The sequence below is a fragment of the Dendropsophus ebraccatus genome, chromosome 4 (assembly GCF_027789765.1).
Source record: "Dendropsophus ebraccatus isolate aDenEbr1 chromosome 4, aDenEbr1.pat, whole genome shotgun sequence".
NCBI lineage: Eukaryota > Metazoa > Chordata > Amphibia > Anura > Hylidae > Dendropsophus > Dendropsophus ebraccatus.
In genome coordinates, this window is record NC_091457.1 from 42217877 (window position 1) to 42240538 (window position 22662).

General features: G+C 43.2%; 1 protein-coding gene across 1 annotated transcript in view; it reads right to left on the reverse strand.

Moving 5' to 3' along the window:
- Positions 1–4067: 4067 nt before the first annotated feature.
- BRSK2 (BR serine/threonine kinase 2) overlaps positions 4068–22662 on the reverse strand; it is a 109512-nt gene continuing 90917 nt past the window's right edge. Inside the window, exons 15-20 of the mRNA XM_069968338.1 lie at positions 22402–22450; positions 21027–21150; positions 20723–20903; positions 16577–16666; positions 12112–12159; positions 4068–4322 (exon numbers count right to left, since the gene is read on the reverse strand). Coding sequence (XP_069824439.1) covers positions 4144–4322; positions 12112–12159; positions 16577–16666; positions 20723–20903; positions 21027–21150; positions 22402–22450 — 671 coding nt within the window. The 3' untranslated portion in view covers positions 4068–4143. The remainder of the gene's footprint in view (positions 4323–12111; positions 12160–16576; positions 16667–20722; positions 20904–21026; positions 21151–22401; positions 22451–22662) is intronic.

Below are 22662 nucleotides of genomic sequence, written 5' to 3' on the forward strand. Positions count from 1 at the left end.
ACCATGCACAAAAACAACTTTTTCAACAAAATAATTGTGCAAAAAGAATCATGCACACCCCCTATATGTGGTTTAGACTTTACCAACATAGCTGCATCGGATCCATCCAAAGTGGACTAGTCTGTTGAGGTAAGAACAGAAGCATCCGATATTGTGTAACCCCATGTTAAATGACTCGCCAAACTGGATGGAAGCATTTTGCTATAGGACCTACAGCAGAAGTTTTGCAATCTTGTTGAAAAGCGGTAACCTTTCATGTGTCAGTTCAAGCTATGCGCTATGTTTACAGCTGTATAGGGTTCTACGACATGAAATAACCACACCAGAGCACGTGTACATACTGAACAATTTTATTGGCTGTTTTCAGACGTTCATTTTTTTTTTTTTTGTTTGTTTGTTCTCAGAACGCCAATGCGGGTGGGTAACATGCCGCAGTGTGCGCCCACTGGCTTTACAAAACACACAAGGGGAATATTGCTGTCCAGATGCCTACCACCACCACTCCTGCCCTGGAGCCATATGTGTCTGGCCCCCAGGAGGTCATGGGGTGTAATACTGTAAAATGTGCAAGTGTAGAAAGGCAGGAGGTCAACAGAACATTGGCATTGACTCTTTCAGGTAACCGACACAATTGAAAGAGTTAGTGTGGGTCTCATGCCCTGCCCTTACATCTCTCCTGCCCCAAGAATTCAGCACCTCGTAGTACATAATACCCTCTGATCATTGTTCATTTTTTGTTCAAACATATATACAATGGAGTAGATATTAAAACCATAGGGACAAGAGAGAACAAGGAGGGAGCTTGATGTATACCAAAGATTGAGGCCTTGTTTTGTTTCTGAACCTTGAGATGGCGGAAATATGTGTTTTCTCCTGCTGTACCATAGATATGTATTGTGCTGTCTCTCCCATTCACAGGACATATTCTCAGAAAATCAGATTATTTACATACCAACGGAATCATTCATCGCAAACGTGATCCTTGTACAGCTAATAGCTTAAATATATATATTTATATTGTATTTATAAATAACAGAGACTTTCACACCACACACTGTGCGAAAGGCCTGCGGAGCGATGGGCTGCGTACACAGAGAATGCAGAGCGTGGTGTGGTATGTATACAGGCTTCAGACTGGGGACTGGATCTGTATACCATACCATTTAAACATTGCAATATTTTGTATATACATGCACATAGCAGAGCCCTGGGGGTTGCTAAAGGACAGTATTCAAGATGGTCCCGTAAATTTTACTAATCGTTGTAATAGTAGTCACTGTGCAAAGTGTGACCTGCGAGGCTCCGTCTATGATCCATCTGTGTGATCCATCATGTTATTGTGCCATTTACATGGTCCAGTATATGTGTGATAAGTAGTATAGTCACCTAGGGTCAAGCTTTTATGTTTCTATGTTGCACTGGAAAAATGGACCATCAACTCTGTGCATTTGTTTACTCCTCCCCCATTGAATATATGGGAACTTGCACAATCATAGCTGATATACATTCAACTTTATTGCAATTTTTGCATGGAAATTCCTTAACCTGATTTATTTTCGCTACCAGCAAAGGACTGTTTGGGCTGTATTATGAGTTTATGTGAAATCTATACATTGTGCCCCAAAAGTAGCATTGCATCCCATTAATGGAGAAGAGGAATACATGTGTTGGTGCTATAGTACATGCAGATGTGTCCTTCCTTATCTTTCTTTTTGTCTCCATGTGTCAAGAGACAAGTTGCACAACTATGAAAAAACATTATTTCACAATACTCTGTCGGACGTTGTTACTGCTACACGTGTTGGGAGTTTTGTTCACTATATGTGTGTGCGCCCTGTGGTTGGGAAGTGAATTGCAGCCCGTCAAGGGTTCTGCCAGCATTAGAAATGTTAGTGAAATTTGCGGGAAGGTAAGGATAAACACATCTATAAACACTAAGGCAACTATTAGTATATACTCTCAATGAGAAGACCGTCCAAAATTGAAAAGAAGTGGCCACTATGCACGAAGTATAGTAGACTGAAAAATGTGCAGTCTTCTCAAAAAAGTGGATGTTCCTGTGGATCTCTGGATGTTTTGAAGCTACAACCCCCAGAATGCTTTGATACCTGCATCTCGGTCTATCAGGGCATGCTGGTGCTTGTGGTTTCAGAACAGCTGGTAGAGTCACAGGTTGGAGATTATTACTATAGCCATAGACCTACCTTTCTGTTCCATTTTTCCATGGAGGGGCACTGTGTGGGGCATTGATTTCGGGATCCATATGTACGTCATTTATGTAGACACCCTGCAGGGCGCTGTGTGCCGATGCATATACATAGAAGAACATATGTAAACACTGCTTGCAATGCTTGTGTGCTGCTTGCTCTGCATGCCTCCACCTACCATCTGCAGCGGCGATCCGCAGGCCCGTCTTGCAGTTAGCAGTTAATAATTTAAACACAAAGGATTAACACCCGACCCCTAAACTTACAAACCTTATAAAAATAGCCCCAATATTTCACATTATGCAACAGGACATGCCAACCCCCCTGTTTACATCCCCCAGAAATCATTCCCCACCCCCAAGATGATTAAGAGCTGAATACTAGGGCACTGCCCTATGGGGGGGTGGGGTTCAGTACAGAACACAGCTCCTCTTTTAACCCTCTCTGGATGTAGCAGTGTGTTGTATGCACGTATGTGTGTATGTGTCTACGTGTAAACATAATTAACCCCTTAAATACATTCAGCATTTAAAAACCCTTAATATAGTCTATGAACCCCATTTGGCCTGAAGAGCTACACATGGCCATAGGCAATACATTATGGTTCTCGGTTTCTTGAGTGGTGCAGCTAAGCAGGTCTTCAGGAGTAGAGTTAGCATTAAGGTAATATTAAGAGATCCTGTCTTTTAGCTTTTTTTTTTTTCTTCTACGTTCCTTTGACAAAATCCTAAATTCCAACTTCTCATTCAATCATATTACTACTTGATGGTAACCCAACTCCTGCTTGCCTTATTGCCCATCTCAGGAAGAGAGATGTCCCTGCTGCAGGCTTCGAGGAGGATGGCAGGCGCAGGGTTGATCAGGGTCATCTTCTGGCCAGGCAGACAAGAATAGGAGGAGATGAAGGGCGGCTGGTTAGCTTTTTGGGATAATTCCTAAGGAGAGTAAAGTGAGGGAGAACACACATGCGAGAAGGAAAGAGAAAGGATGGAGAGAAGCAGAAGATGACGATTGGTGACGATTCGTTGAGTAGTGACAGAGAATGGGACAAGCATGAGGAACAAGAAGAGAGATGAAATGGGAAACAAACATACATGAAAGAAGAAAAGTCATTAATCCGGGAAGCAGGCTGCAGCCAGCAATGATTGTGCTCCGAGCTCTCTATATACATATTTATAGCCGTATATACACAGACATTCAGTGTCCTGACTATAAAATGATGCACTGATAACTAGTACTAATACTGGAGATAAAGGTGTGTGCTACAATATATACACACGTCTATATGTATTTACAAAGCAGACGATAGAGATATAGACTTTAGATAAATCCATGTTCCATAGTCCAGTCCTATCTACATACAATGGTGCAGATGATGGAGAACCCATATCTCAGAGCTGTATTGTGCAGTTGGATCGATGAAGATGATGGTCTGGAAATGGTTGATTGTTCCTATAGCAATGTGACATAGAGAGGAGCCACCCCGTGCCCAATGGATATTGCAGATTAGCTACTTAAAGGCAATGGCGACTGATGGAGCAGCACATCAGGATAAGGCAACTCGTAGCTCTGACAGCTGCTGTGGCACTACAAGTCTCTCTATGCTGGCGCTTAGGGCATGCTTGGACTTGTGGTTCTACAGCGGCTGGAAGGCCAGATGTTGCCTGATGATGTGATGACGGCAGACGGAGATGTTTGCACAATGTCACTGTGTGTACTACAGGCATATTCTCCTGGATTATACAGAAGGTCCTTATTCATTTCTGCCGAAAAATGCTACATGTTGTTTCTTCATAGAGTGTATTACAGGAATAAGGTCCTATAGTATCACTCTGTGACAGACACCCGGTGTGCACTGAGTACATGGCAGGGCATACTCCCTGGAGGATTAGTGGGCTTTAGTGACATCTTGGGGTCACGGTAGTAAATTCCTCTGTTATGTGCCCTGTTTGCTGGGGGAAGAAGAAAGGACGGGGGTCTCCTGAGTGATGACGGGGCTGGTTTTCCTGGCTCTCTCCTTCCCGCTGGCTCCCAGGGGCCCCTGCTCCTTATTATCAGTCGGACGCTGCTTGCTGAGGGGCCCAGGGGCGGGAGAAGCGTGACCATTCTTCTCGTCTGAAAAAAGTTGTTTAAGTACGTCAAAGAAGTTACTGATTGGGCGGCCTAGAGATAGAGAGAAAAACAGGGAAGGGAGAGAGGGTAGGAGGGTAAGAGACAGGCAGAGGAAGAAAGAGAGAGATAGAAAGAGACAGAGAGAATGGGGAGGGGTTGTAGAGAGAGACTCAAAATGAGCCCATTGTCCATACATGTTGGCAGCCATTTTGGTTTTCAATTAGGGACTATTCATTAAAAGAAAAAAAGGGGGTACCTGGGGAATTGGCGGTATCAAGTAGATTGGTAGGTGAAGTTGGCATTGAGTTTTGAAAGAAATGTCAAAATGGCTGCCAATGTTGTATGCGCTTGACAGGGACATTTTAAGGAAGGGGTTACGTAGAAAGTGTGAGGGGCAAAATGACAGATGGCGAGGCAAAGGTCAATGGTCAAAAGAGAAGGAATGTAAAGGATGAAGGGAAAAGTCGTTTAAGAACCATAAAGGGAATGAGGAAACCAAAATGAAAGTTAGGCCTGTTCAGATCATGGTCATGGCCTCTGCTTTGCGTGTGCACCAGGAAAAGCTCCCAACATAGACACCAAGAGTGACCATAAGGTTCCATTAACCACTCCACTGGATCGCTGTAAGTTTGTATAGAGCAAAATAATAAGAATGGAATAACATAGTAGATGGTGGTATTCCACACAAAAAAAGTGGGACCCTACTGGCGACAAATCCCACAGTATGTCTCGAGTGTGAGACATTACAGGCCTCTACATCAGGAGCTCTTCCAGTTTAAATAAAAGAAATTTTCATGTGAACAGGGCCTTTGAGTCTCTTCAGTTCTCTCTTTAACCCACTATGCTCCTATTAACTTTAATGGATGGAAAATATATTTTATTCCTTTATTCCTATTTGTCATTTTTTTTTATAACTACCTGGAGGCACAAATGTAGGAGGTAAAGAAGTGAATTATATCAAATCATTTAGCTTTACCTAGCCATATACATCAGATTTAAGGTCCTCATAACCTTATATTTTTGTCGGCCATATCCATCACTCGCAGTTCGGCCGTATGTGGGGCTCTCCCGACAGACCACCGGCAGATGATGCTGATGGACATAGGGGTCGGGCATGATGGTAATTCACTGCCTGGCCCCTTTGTTTTAGGAGAGATAAGCTGAAGTCAGAGCTTACTGGTTGCATCTTAACCCTTCCCATAAAGAAGACATGATTAGTGTTAGTGAAGTTGGATGCCAATGGCTGTATTTATGTTTTTCAGGCCTCCCTAGAGCAGCATCCAAGTTCTACAACCACTGGGAGTCAAATGCCAAGCATTGGGTTTTAGAGAACATTGCCAAACCCGAACAGTTCTTTGAACCCGCTTAACATTAGACACAATTGCTCGGCCGTATCAGACTTATCAATGTATGGGGAGGACGGGCGCTGGACAGCAGAGGTAACTGACGGCTGAATGATCATTCGGCCATCAGTTCTTGAAGGTGTATGGCCACCTTAAAGGTGTCTAAACCAACCAAATTTGCTGAAATTGGTAGACCATCTCATGTGTATGTATGCTCCCCAATGTTGCGGAAAAAACCCTATCCTTTTGTTTGCAACCTCCAAAGGTGATTGGCAGCAGTTTTCTTCGCTCTCCCCATTCACAATACTTGTAGACTGAGCCAAGCTTAATGTGCATGTGTATGGGGGGGATTGGAAGAACAAGCTGTCGACCTAATAGCTGTCTTCAGCCTACAGCCATCTAATAAGTATGGCCACCTTATGGTCACTCTTCAGAAACAGAGGAACTAAAGACCTCATAAACTATCTTTATACTTTTATCTGCTACCATAAGGTAATAAATAATAAAACTAAAATAATGTAGTGCTGAGATCAGAGCTAACTCCCAGGCACCAGCATATATATATGGCACCAGCCTATACATGGCTGTATACATGTTTTCCAGGACTCCCTAGGGCTGAATCCAACTGCTCCACCCACTGGGAGTTAAATGCAGAGCGTACCGATTCGTCAAGTTCGCTCATTACTAATAAATAGGTTTACATTGTGAACTCATCTGTACTAAAAGTTCAATGAACCTATGCTTTTATAGCCAGGTGAGAAATATGCTATTGAGCTGATAATTTAGACTTGGGGCTGAATTTTATATTTACTACTTGATATGGGATTATGTAGGGGGTAACAGCTGTACTTTAAATCCTCTTTCAGTAGACCATAAGTTGCTGATCATGGCAGCCTTCAGCATCCAGTGTCGGACTGGGGTATCTGAGGCCCACCAGAGGAAATGATCCTGGGGGCCCATCAATAAAGAACCAGTGAGAAACAACATCAGTCAATGTTCTAAAGGTTCTAAAGCTGGGGGCCCACCGGAGGATCTCCTGGTGGGCCAGTCCGAACTGCTTCAGTCTGTAAGAGAGGCAAGCTATTGACTGCTATAATAGCCCATAGTATGTGCACTGAATATATATATATATATATATATATATATATATATATATATATATATATATATATATACAAACTCTATTCAAGGAAGTATATTATAGTCTCACCAAATGGGAACCTTCACCTATATCCAATATATATCTTTATGGGGAAAAAAATAATGCTGATATAAAAAGAAAAGAAAAGAGTAGCAGTAAGAAAGAGAGCTAGGGGCTAGAATAGTGAGAAGAGGGAGGAAGAGAAGGACAGGGGAGGGAAAGATAGATGTAGCAGAAGGAACACTGATATGCAGAGACAGCCATAGACAGATATGAGACAACATGACACAAATCATTAAGAGAATGCTGAGCATGTAACATTATACAAGCAATCGTTCAGCTCTGTAGCCAATGGACGTTGCCAAGTGCTGCAGCCTTTAGAGCCACTGAGCTGAATGACACATGAAGCGGATGTGACAGAAATGGCGGCGTATTGTAGGAGGCAGAAGGAGCGTGTTGGCGCAGGGAAACAAGCAGCGAATGGTTTGAGGAAAGCGGAGCAGGAGCTGATTATATAGTGTGTGACAGTGGCTAAGTGAGTAGTGTACTGTCTAGGGATTGTGGGATGTGATATATGACTTCTGTTAGTGCAGATAGTTTTCTATGTCCTGTTGGTTGGGATGTAACTAGGGGGTAATGAATGTAATGTCTGACTGAATAACTCAGGATTCACTAAAAAGAGACCATCATGTCCGTAGCAGCCAATCAGATTTCAGTTTACATTTTTTAAACATCATTTAAAGATTGCTATGTGGACTCTGTGAATTGGAGTAATGCTCTATAAGACATAGGTGACATAAATTTGTAACAGAGATGAGGAGTATCTATTAATTTGTTTAAAGTGTACCAATCATGACGGCCCAATTCCGGATCATTGGCAAGATCCTGTTAATCTGGAAGTTTGAGTCTCCATAGACATGGAGACAGAATAAGACCATAATGCACGTGGCCCCTTGTTGGATTCAATTGGGGTTGTGCACATTATGGTCTCTTTGCGTCTCTGTATCCACAGGGATGCAAAGTCCCCTACGAGGTCCAGGATGAGTAGAAGTTTAAATGCATAAAATAGTAACTTTTCTAACTAAACTATATATCAATCTGCTCAGCTCCATCTGCTCTATTCATGCTACCTTCAGATCAGACTGCATTTTCAACATGACAAGTTCAACTTAAAGGGGTTGTCCAGCGAAAATCTTTTTCTTTCAAATCAATCGGTGTCAGAAAGTCATATAGATTTGTAATTTACTTTTATTAAAAAACCTCAAGTCTTCCCATAGTTATTAGCTACTAAATGTGATGCAGGAAATGTTGTTTTATTTTTAGTCTGACACAGTGCTCTCTGCTGACATCTCTGGCTGAGACTGGAACTGTCCATAGCAGGAGAGGTGTTCTATGGGGATTCATAGAAAACCGAGACAGAGTTCCTGTCTCGGCCAGAGATGTCAGCAGAGAGCACTGTGTCAGACTGAAAATAAAACAACATTTCCTGCAGGACATACAGCAGCTAATAAGTATGGGAAGACTTGAGACTTTTTAAAAGAAGTAAATTACAAATCTATATAACTTTCTGATACCAGTTGATTTGAAAGAAAAAGATTTTTCGATGGACAACCCCTTTAAGGTGAACACTGGCCCTATACAAAAAAAAGATAAGCAAAACAAATGGCTGTTTTGCCTAAACGATATTCACATTAAGGCAGTCAATGAATAGCAATGCTAGAGGTACTGAGCTGTATGTTCTTACTCCATGGCAACAGACTGCACCTTGACACTTTAGCAGCACACTGTGTAGTCTGTTGCTAGGAAGGAAGGAATTATATGTGGGTGGGGCCAAATTATTAGTAGGGTAGATGGGGGTTTGTCAAGCTAACTTTAGACATTGCTAACTCAAACTCCATCCTTGTTGTGGTCAAGTCTTGGTATTGTCCCAGAGGGCTTGTCATAGTGGTGAAAAAATATGTTCCATAGTTTGTGGCAAAAAATCTTACATGATCTGGTTATAAAATATGTGTCAAAATATGGCCTGTTATGGGCTTGAGATTAGTATTATTGGTAGCAATATTAAAAGTAGTGATAAATATATATATATATATATATATATATATATATATATATATATATATAACAAAAAGTTTTCTGAGTAAACGATTACTTCTCCTTCTGCGACAGAACTTAGTGTACAGCAGACATTAGAGATATTGGTGTCATGCAGAGGTTTCATTATTTTTTCTGAGGGCTGGACCAAGACATTATAGGTGTTTGCAGGAGCCACGTTAGTCCTTGTAGCTGTTACAATGACACATAGGTGATATATGATCCAGTTCACTGCTTGTAATGTCGATTTCAGAGAAATGAAGTGACTGCCAGGAGCCATATGCAGGGAAATAACAGATTAGGGAGACATGAAGATGCCATTGTGAAGGATGGATGGCGGGAAGTGAAAACAGAGGGTAAGAAGGAAAATGGATGGAATAACATGAAAGCAAAATAAACAGAGGGGACCCACAATGATGAATGGACAACATAGGAAAACTGCAGATAAGATGAGGAAGGATGACAGAGAAAGGAGTTAGACGGGAAGAAAGAAAGAAAGAGGCCAGGCATTGTGGGAGAGCCGCAAGTGTTAGAATCACAAGTTACAGGTCATTGAGGGATCCTCGCCATAAGCAGTGCCTTAGAAAGTTTCTGTCCCATCTTATCTGGGAGAAGAGCAAAGGTTTCCCAAATCTGCCCCTCTATTCAAGTAACGTGCCAACATCTATGACATCCAATCATGCAAAGGACAAGTTCAGGCCTCAGGGCATATCTGGAGAAAAGCAGCTGGTGGCTATAGGTGGGGACAGGACATAAGGGGCTATGTCACTGAGCAGGTGTCACCCAGTAATGGAGTTATTACATTTTTATGATGAGAACCAAGACTAATGCCTAGCCCCCAAAATGGCAGCAATGTCTTACGGGGACCATGGATATTCATAGACCCTGTCTCTCTCAATGCTTTGGGAGCATTTCTGTATTGTTTCATTCTGCAGTAGGCATGCTGTTCATTAGTCTAAAGAATGGCTGCCATATTGGTTGTTACCGACATCCAGATATAATTAAAGGGATTCTCTGTTCTGTTAATCTAAATGAATTTATTGTATAATGGAAAGTTCTGCAACTTTGTAATATACTTTGTGTTTAAAGTGCTTAAAGCGAATGTACCATCAGTACATTCGCTTTAGGTTTTGCACATGCATAGAACAGCATTGGCAGCCGCGGTCGGTGCCGTTCTATTGCCAGGCACTGGCCGGGGGTGAAGCACTGGAGGCGGGCCAGTCTGCCCCAAGTAGGGGGGAACCCACACCCTTCTATGAAGCGGCTTCATTGATTGGAGACGCGTCATAGAGGGGCAGGGTTTTTTCCCACTGGGGGAGAAGGCCGGTCCGCCTCTAGTGCTTCACGACCAGCTGGTGCCCGGGAATAGAACAGCGCTGTACGCAGGAATCGGGACAGTGTTCAAAAAAAGGACTGTGGCACCGGCTTCACCGTGCAGGCGCCGTTCTATACATGTACAATACTTAAAGAGAATGTAAAGATGGTACATTCACTTTAAAGGGGTTTGCACCATGAACACTCCCTCTCCATTTATATGTATTTTCATTCTTGAAATTATAGGGTTCTTAACGGAAAAGTGTCCATGGTGACAAACCCCTTTAAGGATTCTTAACATGTTGTGCACACGTGTCATTTGGACTGGATCATGATAGGGATGTAGCTCCTACAATATAAATGGAGGCTTACTGTTTTGCCTTGAAAAGATCCAACTGAGATATGGAGTCTTACAGGCAATGCTCTGTGGGAAATAAGTAAGCAAATTAGCTTTCTTTCAGAAGGCAGGGAAATGTCTCTTTTGTGCCACTTAAGGGTCCTCTTACATGGCCTGATATCCAGCCGTGCAAAATCGGTGCTAGCTTATTGTGCCTCTTTAAAGCACAATAAATCTACTGTCTACGTTTGCTGGTCAGGCCTTGGTGCCCTTTTAGGAAGTCCATGCTGATCTGCTGTGTGTGCCATTAGATTCTTTACCTCCTACATCCCTGGCTCTGGTGGGGCTAACCTCGATTTACAGTTACATTGAGGATACTAAGGTGGCTGCCAAAGTCGAAGCAACACAGACAAACTCTTGCTACTCTTGAAATAAAAATGGCCATTGATCCCCAACCTTATCAGGCCTGGAGTGTGGTGGAAGGTATTTGCACGGCCTCCTTTTGTAGAGCATGTGTGACTATGCCCTTGTGTAATTCTTTATACACTTGGTAAAACTTAAACCCTAAAAAAATGACGAGATGAGTGGCTTGGCTATTCATCCTAGTCATGTTGCACTAAATCACCAAAGGGTAGCTACCTCCAATAGATGGCACTAGAGAGACAATTCTCTTCCTTCTGAAGGGCTAAGCTGTATATTAAATGGGAACATTCTCCCTAACAGACTGATAGCAAATATTTACGAAATTGGCATGGGCCAAAACACATTGAGGCATATGTATCAATCTTTTTGCTATTATTCCGCCATTATTTGGGGGAAAATTTGTTTTAGCGAACAATGTATATTTTTCGCTGCATTTATCAATCATTTTTTAGCAGCTTACTCAAATTTTTCACATGGATGGGGCGTGGTTTGTATTAGCCACTTTTTTGCCAGATTTATCATGTGCGATTTTTTATTTTTTTTATTTAGTGCAAAAAATATTGTGCAGCAGTACTCCAGTCAGACCCTGACATAGTTTGCTAGAATTCTTTTTGTGCAGCACATGAAAAGTGCACTAGCGGCAAAAAATTGCACATACCCCCATGGTGTATTAAAAGTTGCACTACTTTTCATAATACAATATGTAAGCTTTATTTAAAAAAATAAAAAGTAAAGTCCCTTTAAAAAAATGTGACAAAGATTTCGGGGAAAATATTTTTCTTTTACAAATGTTTTTAGAGAGATGTCTTTGCTTGCAGAGTGACAAAGCCCCAGTAAGGGAAGAGTAACTAGCATGTGTTACATCAGTGTGTATGAAGTATAAACTCAACCTACGCCATTGTATATAGAAGAAGAATCGGTGGATGTTGTTTGGTGAGCGTGTATTACCAGTATGGGTCAGTTCTCTTCTGTGTTGGTGTAATGTATTACTCCAGGAAGGGTAAGAAGCAATCTGAGGAAAGGAACTGATATGAGCAGGGGTGGGGTGGGGTTTAGGGGGCATCTGCGTGGGAAGCAAGGGAGGGAAAGAGCGACAGCAACAGCAGCAGAGATATGAGCACACAGCTGGAGGGTCCTTACCACATTTTGAGATCTTCCCACTGAGATACTCCATACAGTTATTTGTGTCTGAACAGCACAAGGGGAAAAACAGGGTGGGGGGACATGAACCAAACATTCCCACACAAAACAGCCCACCACCCCAATGAACACACACTCCAGTTGTCATTAAAGCCAAACCTGGAAAATACAGGAGTGACTGCAGTTAACCCCAACATTGCATTGTTCCCTCTGCTTCTTGCTCGCAGAGGTTTAAAGGGGTTATCCAGCGCTACAAAAACATGGCCACTTTTGCACCGGTCTTGTCTCGAGTTTAGTTGTGGTTTGCATTTTCTTCAATGGAACTGAATTTCAAAACCCAACCCGGAGACAAGAGTGGTGCAAAAGTGGCCATGTTTTTGTAGTGCTGGATAACCCCTTTAAGGAAGCTGAGATATAGGGAGTTGTATAGTTAGGCCCTATTAGCTGCCCTGCACGTCTAGTGAGAGTCACAGAATACAGCCAATAATAAAATGGGATATTCCTTATTATGCTGCAAAACTGCTCTGTTGTCAAGTAATGAAAACCACTTCTTTAGGTTATAGGTAGGGCAGCTAAACCAACAGAGGGACACACCAACAACATCTTAAATCCCACCTTAAAGGGGTTAATTGTAAGCACCCCTGAATGATCTTCTTTTGAAAGGGGATGTATAAGATTAGAAAATGTAGCACCACTTTTCTCCATAGACTGTGCCTGGTATTGCAGCTAATCCTTTGGTGAAGTCATTGGGACTAAACTGCAATACAACACAAAGCCTATGAACGAAAGTGGCTCTGTTTCTAGAAAGAAGCAGCCATGTGTTTTTTTTTTTTACTCTCATGCAACTCTTCAGTGATATGAATTGAGTTTTCCTATTGAGTGCACCTGTCCCCTTTAGGGTCCTTGTACATGGCACCGGCTGTATGTACTGTACTCTCTCAGGTGCCTTACAAAGGAGATATTCTCCCCGAGAAGGAATGCTTCTATGGGAAAACAGCTCAGTACATACACAATCCCATCATGGAGCAGGCACTTTTGTAACAGCTTTGTACAGTATCCAGCTGGGAAAAATTCGGCATGCCTATGGATTAAATAAGAGGCATACGGAGGTACAGTACAGGTCTCGAGCATCTCTGACAGCCCAACAGAGCTGTAACATAGCGGCATGCATGAGGCCTTTTATCGCTGAGGCCACTAGTTTGAAGGCTATTGCAGCCCCCCTGAATATGTGAGCCTCCATTTTAAGCAGGCAATGGGTCTACGTTCAGTGTCAGTTTTGGTCGAATTAGAAGCTTTATATACTATGCTGAAAGGTAGGTAGATAATATTTTCCTTCTTTGAAGACCTTCAAGAAACCGTTTTTGTGACTATGGCCTGTAACACACACAGAGTTGGAAGTCTGTACTAATGGTTTCGTGTTTATGATGAGATTGATGTTGCAAGGCTGGCCAGTTAAAGGCAGTGATGTGTGCCTCTTATGTAGGCTATGGAGGGAGAAGATTAGCTTAGTTTGCCCACATCCTTCAACCCAGAATATCACTGGGCTATGGTGATTTATGTCACGTGGTCCTCTCTCCGTGACCATATACATTAGGTGAATGTTTGCCAAACACAATGGGGGAGAATTATCAAACATGGTGTAAAGTAAAACTGACCCAGTTGCCCAGTTTCACTTTACTCCATGTTTGATAAATCTCCCCCAATGATTTCAGTAGGACAGGCGGACAATCTAATGTGTATGGGGGATTCTGACTTTCTCCAGACAGAGGATGTCAGGGTAGAGAACGAGCTGTCCAATCCATATGTTAATAAATAAGCCAATATACTGAGCATTCATATGTATGGAATATTTGTGAGAATATCTGCTGGCCGAGGCAGCCAATCAAAGTGAGGTCACACAAAATGGTACTGGCCCTTTAAATGGCTCATCTGGCAACACTGAAATGAATTCTTGCACATTTCTAACAATTCTATATTCCCTACACCATGAATCCTTATAAATGTCATAATAATACACAGTTACAGAAAGGTCTTTCCAGAGAAAGGATATACAGATTACAGTTTGCTGGGAGTGAGATTTACACTGTAGTAATAACCCAGACACCGAAATGCCATTCAGGATCATTCATGTTCCTTATTGTAAGAATATAAAGGGGATATAACCAGTACAATGATGATATATGGCACAATGGGTTTTATATTACACTTATTGATGTGTATTAACAAGTTGCTCCATATAAAGCAAAACAATCTGCACAATATTCTTCCTATGGAAAGATCTCTAAAGTTCTGCTGTATCTGCTCTACATGTTCTACACGTTTCACATTTTACATTTCACCAAAAATCACATTAACAGGATCTGCAGCTGATTTTCTGCAGCAGATTTCATTTAAATAACTGAACACAGCATCAAATCTGCTGCAGATCTGCTGCAGATCCTGTAGGTGTGAACGCACCCTAAGGCTATGTTCACACTCAGTAAAAATAGCGGCCGTTGTTTGACACAGATGTTGACACAATTGACGTTTTTCAATGCAGTTTGTGAATAACGGCCGCTGTTCCAACAAAGTGCCATACAGTCCATTATTCTAAGAAAAGAACGTCCTTTGTTTTAATCAGCAACAATGGCCGTTCTTGTTTTAAAAATACACGGTGTGAACATGGCCTAAAAGCATTCAGGATATTATGTAAGACTTACTATACTCATACAATAGTTATTTCAGATTTTATTGATGTGGTCTGATTCACCTTTGTCACCTGTCTATCAGTGGCACTTAAAGGTCAACCTGAATGTAACATCAGTATAAAAAGATAGTCACTAGGACCTATAGCTATTGGTTATTAAGCTACTCATACATTAGATAAGTGTCAACCAAGCTGGTCTATTAGGGAATTTTGGTTCATGAAAGTCTCCAGTAGAGAGGAGTGGACTTGCCAAAAGTTTGGGCTTGCACAAAGTTCAAACTTTCGCCAAGTTCCCTCATCTCTAGTCTCCAATTTAAAATCCCCATCTACTAGCTGGAGCCTAGAACCTCTGAATATACGGGCACAAGCTCTGGGGCCCTTGGGAAAGCTAAAGCTAAGTATTTGCCGTTAAATGATGGCCATCTATTAAAAACAGCCGTTTAATAAGGTTTTATTGCAGTACAAAGCCAAGGAAAGATCATAAATGGAGGACACATTAAGAAAAGACTGAGAATTCTCTTTTCCAATCCATTCCTGACTTTGTATTCAATAATTGCTATAAAAACCTGAATGTGTGAACTCACCTTATACGAGTTTTCCAATTTAGTTACTAAACAAATTATAGCTGCTAATGGTGCGTTTACACAGAGAGATTTATCTGACAGATTTTTTAAGCCAAAGCCAGGAATGGATTTGAAAAGGGAGAAATCTCAGTCTTTCCTTTATGACTAGAGATGAGCGAACCGGGTTCGGGTTCGAGTCGATCCGAACCCGAACGTTCGGTATTTGATTAGCTGGGGCTGCTGAACTTGGATAAAGCTCTAAGGTTGTCTGGAAAACATGGATACAGTCAATGACTATATCCATGTTTTCCACATAGCCTTAGGGCTTTATCCAACTTCAGCAGCCACCGCTAATCAAATGCCGAAAGTTCAGGTTCGGATCGACTCGAGCATGCTCCAGGTTCGCTCATCTCTATTTATGACCCGTTCCCTGTTTATAGTCTGTCCTGGCTTTGGCTTCAACAATCTGTCAGATAAATCTCTCTGTGTAAACGCACCCTAGGGCTGTAAAATAAGAAAATGCAGCATACTCCCCTTGCCCAGTCCTCTCTTTCATCCTTGTGTTTCTGTGTACTTTCCAAATTGTGGAATATCAGCAGGAAAGACAGCATGCTTCATCAGCTACAGTAGGTAAGGGAACAAAGACACTAGGGAGCACCAGTGTTGGACTGGGTAAGGTGAGTATGCTGTATTTTCTTATTAAACAGCCCTAGCAGCTGTAGTTAGTTTTTTTATTTTTTAATTAAATCAGAATACTATGCTAAGGCTGGGCTCACACTACGTTTTTGCAATCTGTTTTTCTCACCCGTTTTTGCAAAAACGGAGGGAAAAACAAATAGGAAAAATGTAGTGTAAACCCAGCCTAAGTGATATTCACTGTACAAATAGACTTCTTCCTGGTTCCAGTGCACTCATGCATCATCTGTACTTCCTATAAGAACACTTTAAATGACGACATGGCAAGCCAGTCGTATTTAGTGGAAATTTTTTTGCCTGGTACACAAATATTTTCATCACTGATGTATGACCCTGAATTATAAAGCCTTAATCTGATGGCGTGCCAATCACATGTGAAGCGCCAGATTCTACCTATCTGTGCATCATCGATTACTAACCATAAAGACACGTGTCACAAATCAATTATGTATTTCTAATGTATAATAAAGATCACCTGCATGCAATGTTGCTACTTTCTGTCCTCTCTGTTGACTCTCACCTGAAAGCTGCAGTACAGACGGCTGCTCGTGGGAACTCAGGAGCTGAGTCTGAATTGTCTCCACAACCCGTTTGAACCTCCTGCTAGGACCTAAAGCAAGTAACAGATTATGGGAAATGTATTACATGTGTCAACATCCTATAGACATAGCATGACAGCCAGTACATTAAATAATGTGTTTAAGGAAGAATGAGGCCTAAGTGTGCCTCACTGCAGCCATGCCTCATCAACTGTACCTCACTGCATCCATACCTCACTTACTGCGCCTCACTGCAGCCATGCCTCACTAACTGTACCTCACTGCAGCCATACCTCACTTACTGTGCCTCACTGCAGCCATACCTCACTAACTGTACTTCACTGCAGCCATACCTCACTAACTGTGCCTCACTGCAGCCATGCCTCATCAACTGTACCTCACTGCAGCCATGCCTCACTAACTGTGCCTCACTGCAGCCATGCCTCACTAACTGTGCTTCACTGCAGCCATGCCTCATCAACTGTACCTCACTGCAGCCATGTCTCATCAATTGTGCCTCCTTGCAGCCATACCTCACTTACTGTGCCTCACTGCAGCCATGTGTCATCAACTGTGCAACCTTGCAGCCATACCTCACAAACTGTGCCTCACTGCAGCCATACCTCACAAACTGTGCCTCACTGCAGCCATACCTCACAAACTGTGCCTCACTGCAGCCATACCTCAGAAACTGTGCCTCACTGCAGCCATGCCTCACTAAGTGTACCTCACTGCAGCCATACCTCACTAACTGTACCTCACTGCAGCCATACCTCACTAACTGTGCCTCACTGCAGCCATGCCTCACTAACTGTGCCTCACTGCAGCCATGCCTCGCTAACTGTGCCTCATTGCAGCCATACCTCACAAACTGTGCCTCACTGCAGCCATACCTCACAAACTGTGCCTCACTGCAGCCATACCTCAGAAACTGTGCCTCACTGCAGCCATACCTCAGAAACTGTGCCTCACTGCAGCCATGCCTCACTAAGTGTACCTCACTGCAGCCATACCTCACTAACTGTACCTCACTGCAGCCATACCTCACTAACTGTGCCTCACTGCAGCCATGCCTCACTAACTGTGCCTCACTGCAGCCATGCCTCGCTAACTGTGCCTCACTGCAGCCATGTCTCGCTAACTGTGCCTCACTGCAGCCATACCTCACTAACTGTACTTCACTGCAGCCATACCTCACTAACTGTGCCTCACTGCAGCCATGCCTCATCAACTGTACCTCACTGCAGCCATGCCTCACTTACTGTGCCTCACTGCAGCCATACCTCACTAACTGTGCTTCACTGCAGCCATGCCTCATCAACTGTACCTCCTTGCAGCCATACCTCACTTACTGTGCCTCATTGCAGCCATGTGTCATCAACTGTGCAACCTTGCAGCCATACCTCACAAACTGTGCCTCACTGCAGCCATACCTCACTTACTGTGCCTCACTGCAGCCATGCCTCACTAACTGTACCTCACTGCAGCCATGCCTCACTAACTGTGCCTCACTGCAGCCATGCCTCACTAACTGTGCTTCACTGCAGCCATGCCTCATCAACTGTACCTCACTGCAGCCATGTCTCATCAACTGTGCCTCCTTGCAGCCATACCTCACTTACTGTGCCTCACTGCAGCCATGTGTCATCAACTATGCAACCTTGCAGCCATACCTCACAAACTGTGCCTCACTGCAGCCATACCTCACAAACTGTGCCTCACTGCAGCCATACCTCACAAACTGTGCCTCACTGCAGCCATACCTCAGAAACTGTGCCTCACTGCAGCCATGCCTCACTAAGTGTACCTCACTGCAGCCATACCTCACTAACTGTACCTCACTGCAGCCATACCTCACTAACTGTGCCTCACTGCAGCCATGCCTCACTAACTGTGCCTCACTGCAGCCCTGCCTCGCTAACTGTGCCTCATTGCAGCCATGTCTCGCTAACTGTGCCTCACTGCAGCCATACCTCACTAACTGTACTTCACTGCAGCCATACCTCACTAACTGTGCCTCACTGCAGCCATGCCTCATCAACTGTACCTCACTGCAGCCATGCCTCACTAACTGTGCTTCACTGCAGCCATGCCTCATCAACTGTACCTCACTGCAGCCATGTCTCATCAACTGTGCCTCCTTGCAGCCATACCTCACTTACTGTGCCTCATTGCAGCCATGTGTCATCAACTGTGCAACCTTGCAGCCATACCTCACAAACTGTGCCTCACTGCAGCCATACCTCACAAACTGTGCCTCACTGCAGCCATACCTCACAAACTGTGCCTCACTGCAGCCATACCTCACAAACTGTGCCTCACTGCAGCCATACCTCACAAACTGTGCCTCACTGCAGCCATGCCTCACTAAGTGTACCTCACTGCAGCCATACCTCACTAACTGTACCTCACTGCAGCCATACCTCACTAACTGTACCTCACTGCAGCCATACCTCACTAACTGTGCCTCACTGCAGCCATGCCTCACTAACTGTGCCTCATTGCAGCCATGTCTCGCTAACTGTGCCTCATTGCAGCCATGTCTCGCTAACTGTGCCTCACTGCAGCCATGTCTCGCTAACTGTGCCTCACTGCAGCCATGTCTCGCTAACTGTGCCTTACTGCAGCCATGCCCCACTAACTGTGCCTTACTGCAGTCATCCCTCACTAACTGTGCCTTACTGCAGTCATCCCTCACTAACTGTGCATTACGGCAGCCGTGCCTCACTAACTGTGCCTCACTGCAGCCATGCCTCGCTAACTGTGCCTCACTGCAGCCATGTCTCACTAACTGTGCCTCACTGCAGCCATGCCTCGCTAACTGTGCCTCACTGCAGCCATGTCTCACTAACTGTGCCTCACTGCAGCCATGCCTCGCTAACTGTGCCTCACTGCAGCCATGTCTCACTAACTGCGCCTTACTGCAGCAATACCTCACTTATTGTGCATTACGGCAGCCATGCCTCACTAACTGTGCCTTACTGCAGCCATACCTCACTAACTGTGCATTACGGCAGCCGTGCCTCACTACCTGTGCCTCACTGCCGCCATGCCTCACTAACTGTGCCTCACTGCAGTCATGCCTCATTGTCATCATTGCATTCAACACTTCTGTATTGTGAAATCATTGTGTGCATTTTCCTTGAATCGTGATTATTATGCTCACTAGCCCTGTTTTATGATGCCACTGTGGTCCTTCACTATTAAGTGAGACACCAGTATGTTTATTATCCCTGTTCTGTGACATTATGGCTGTTCTATGACATCACAGTGTACACTATTCACTTACTGTGACATCACAGTTGTTCATTGCTTCTTTTTAATGTGCATGATCTGTATTCTGTGACATCACTAAAGTACCCAGGGCTCCAATCACATATAGTAAAACTGGTGGAATTCCCGCCAGCCCCCGTGACATACTGGTAGTCTATGGGAGGCTTGCGCGCCTCCTTTCTCCTTGTGCTGAGGAAGTGACATGTCCATTCTTCAGTGCGGAGAGAGGAGGCGCGCAAGCCTCCCATAGTCTATCAGTATGTCACGGAGGCTGGTGGGATTCAGTGGCAGAGAATTCCGCCAGTTTTACTCCGTGTGAACGGAGCCTAACAATGAGCTGTAACATTACCCATGTTCTATGACATCACTGTAAGCCTTTCTCTGAATCAAAACTTTAGGGTTTCTCTAGGTTGAACCTGGTGGACTCTTGTCTTCTTTTAACCTTAACTATGTTACGATGTCACAAAATTACTTCCACTGTACCATGGAAGTAACATTTTGTTTATTATCCATGCACAGTACTTTGCCATCCCTATCTTGTTACTTCACTTTACTGCTGTGATGTTACTATGTTTACCATCTCTCTGTAGACTTCTCATGACCACACAATGTCTTTTTTTTTTTTTTGGACGTTTTTTGAAGGTCCACTATTTTGCAGTAACAGACGTTATTTGGCTGTGAAATGATGGCCACACAAGAAGTTGTGTGGTCGTGGCCTATCCCTGTTTTGTGACAGTAATGAATTTATTATACCCAGTGCCCGAGGTGATGCAATGGTCCAAGGCAGAAGAGAAAATAGTATGACCACATAAAGGTGAGCAGTACGGAAATAAATGTGATCGGGTCAGTAATACCTGATAGCAGAGTAAATGTGACTGAGTAAATCCCACAGTCCTTCTGCTTCTCTCCACTTTCTGTATATGTAATATCCACTTGAAACTTCACTGGCTTCTGGAAGACAGATGGACCCCCTGTGGACTTGTACTCAGCTCGGAAACTGGTTTGTGATATCACGCTGTGACTGAGGCTTGGGATCTATAGAAGACAGTGAAAATAAATGGGTGACTCAGAATTCAGATGCAGCTAAAAAATATTATCAATGTACCGGCAGTGAGATAGACAAGTTCATAGGAAATAGTATAGATAATAGAGTCTTACCGAAAGAAAGGCTTGTACTATGTCAGCTTTAATGGAGCTTAAAGGCTTGTCCTTAATGACCACAAAGATCTGATCCTCTTTCTCCAAAGTGAGGAAGTTACCAAACCAAGACTTTTTGGCCAGTCTGGGAGAAAATCACATTAAAAATACGGACAGAGGGGAAAAAAAGAAATGGTATGTACGATTAGAGTCAGAACCGACTTAGGCTTGAAGAGTCATTATGGCAAATCCATAGATGGTCTGTGACATCGATAAAAACTTATGTCATTTTTATACAACATAAGGGGGTTAAGGCCCTATTACACAAAGAAATTATTGGGGAACAAGGAACAAGTAAACAGGTCGGCCCTCGCTTGCTCCTCTAAATCGTCCTGTGTAATAGGGGCTCTACCTCCCTTACCCTAAGGGTAAAAGCACACAATGCAGCTTAAATACAGTTGAGTTGAGGTTGGCCATATGCAATACATGTTTCCAATATGCTGCTGTTAAACTGCATTTAAAAAAAAATACTTTAAGTATTAAAATTACAGGTTAGCAGCATTTTAGAAGTTCTTACTGTATATGGCCAACCACATTGCATCCACATCAAATCTACAACCTCAGTGTAACCGCAATCCGATCGTTCGCCATTTGAATACTGGTGGCTGAAGAAGTTAGATGGAGCCCTAGGGAGTCCTGGAAAACAATGATACAGCCATAGGCCATAGCGAAATGGTGAACAATCGGAGCATGGTCAAGTTGCGCTCTTCTCTAGTTTTTATCCATAAGGTCCCCTTACACTTTATACTAATATCAGTATAAAGTGTATGGGTATCCCAAGACTCCCCCTGACAGATTATAGTGATGGGATTTCACTGCCCAACCCCTTGGTTTTTCCAAGCATCAATGAGTGGTCTAATAGTCTCTATTCTCTATGGTAAAAGTGATAGATCTTTCTTCTGGGGAAGCCATGACCAGAGTGTGAAGGACCTCAGAGGACCTCAGAGATTCAGAGAACTGTAACTTGAAAACACAGCATTTTAGACCACATTTTACCTTGGGCCCTATTAAACCCACCATCCAACCCAACTACTCAAAATTTTTGGTACCATTTAAGAAATCCAAAACATATTTTCATCAACGTTCATAGATCTCTCACAATGTCTATGTTTATGGCCATGCAGATGACCGTATAATGTGCGATAATGGTCTGGATCTTGTAAGGTCCCTTTCAATGCAATGGTTTTAAAACCACTCATGAAAGATCTGTGGGTTTAGAGGAATCATTCATTACCCAAGATCAGATGAGCATTTACCTCATTACCTACCATAAGAATTTACTACTGGTATAAAAAAGAACTGGCATGACAATTACACGGCATGAGGAAGGACTTACTCTGGAGAGGATTCCGGTGTCAGGTTGGTCATCTCATCTGCTGTGGGAACTGAACAAATATGAATGACTTATTATTAATACAGTCATTTAGTAATAATATATTTAATGGTTATGCAAAATGGCTGTATAAAAGAGAATCTGTCGGCTGCAATTCATGTTCCAAAGTGCTGAGACTGCTGAGTTAGATAGCTGTTAGGTCAAGGAGACACATGGTACCTTTTATATGTCTAACTGATGTTCCGTAACATAGAAAAATGATTT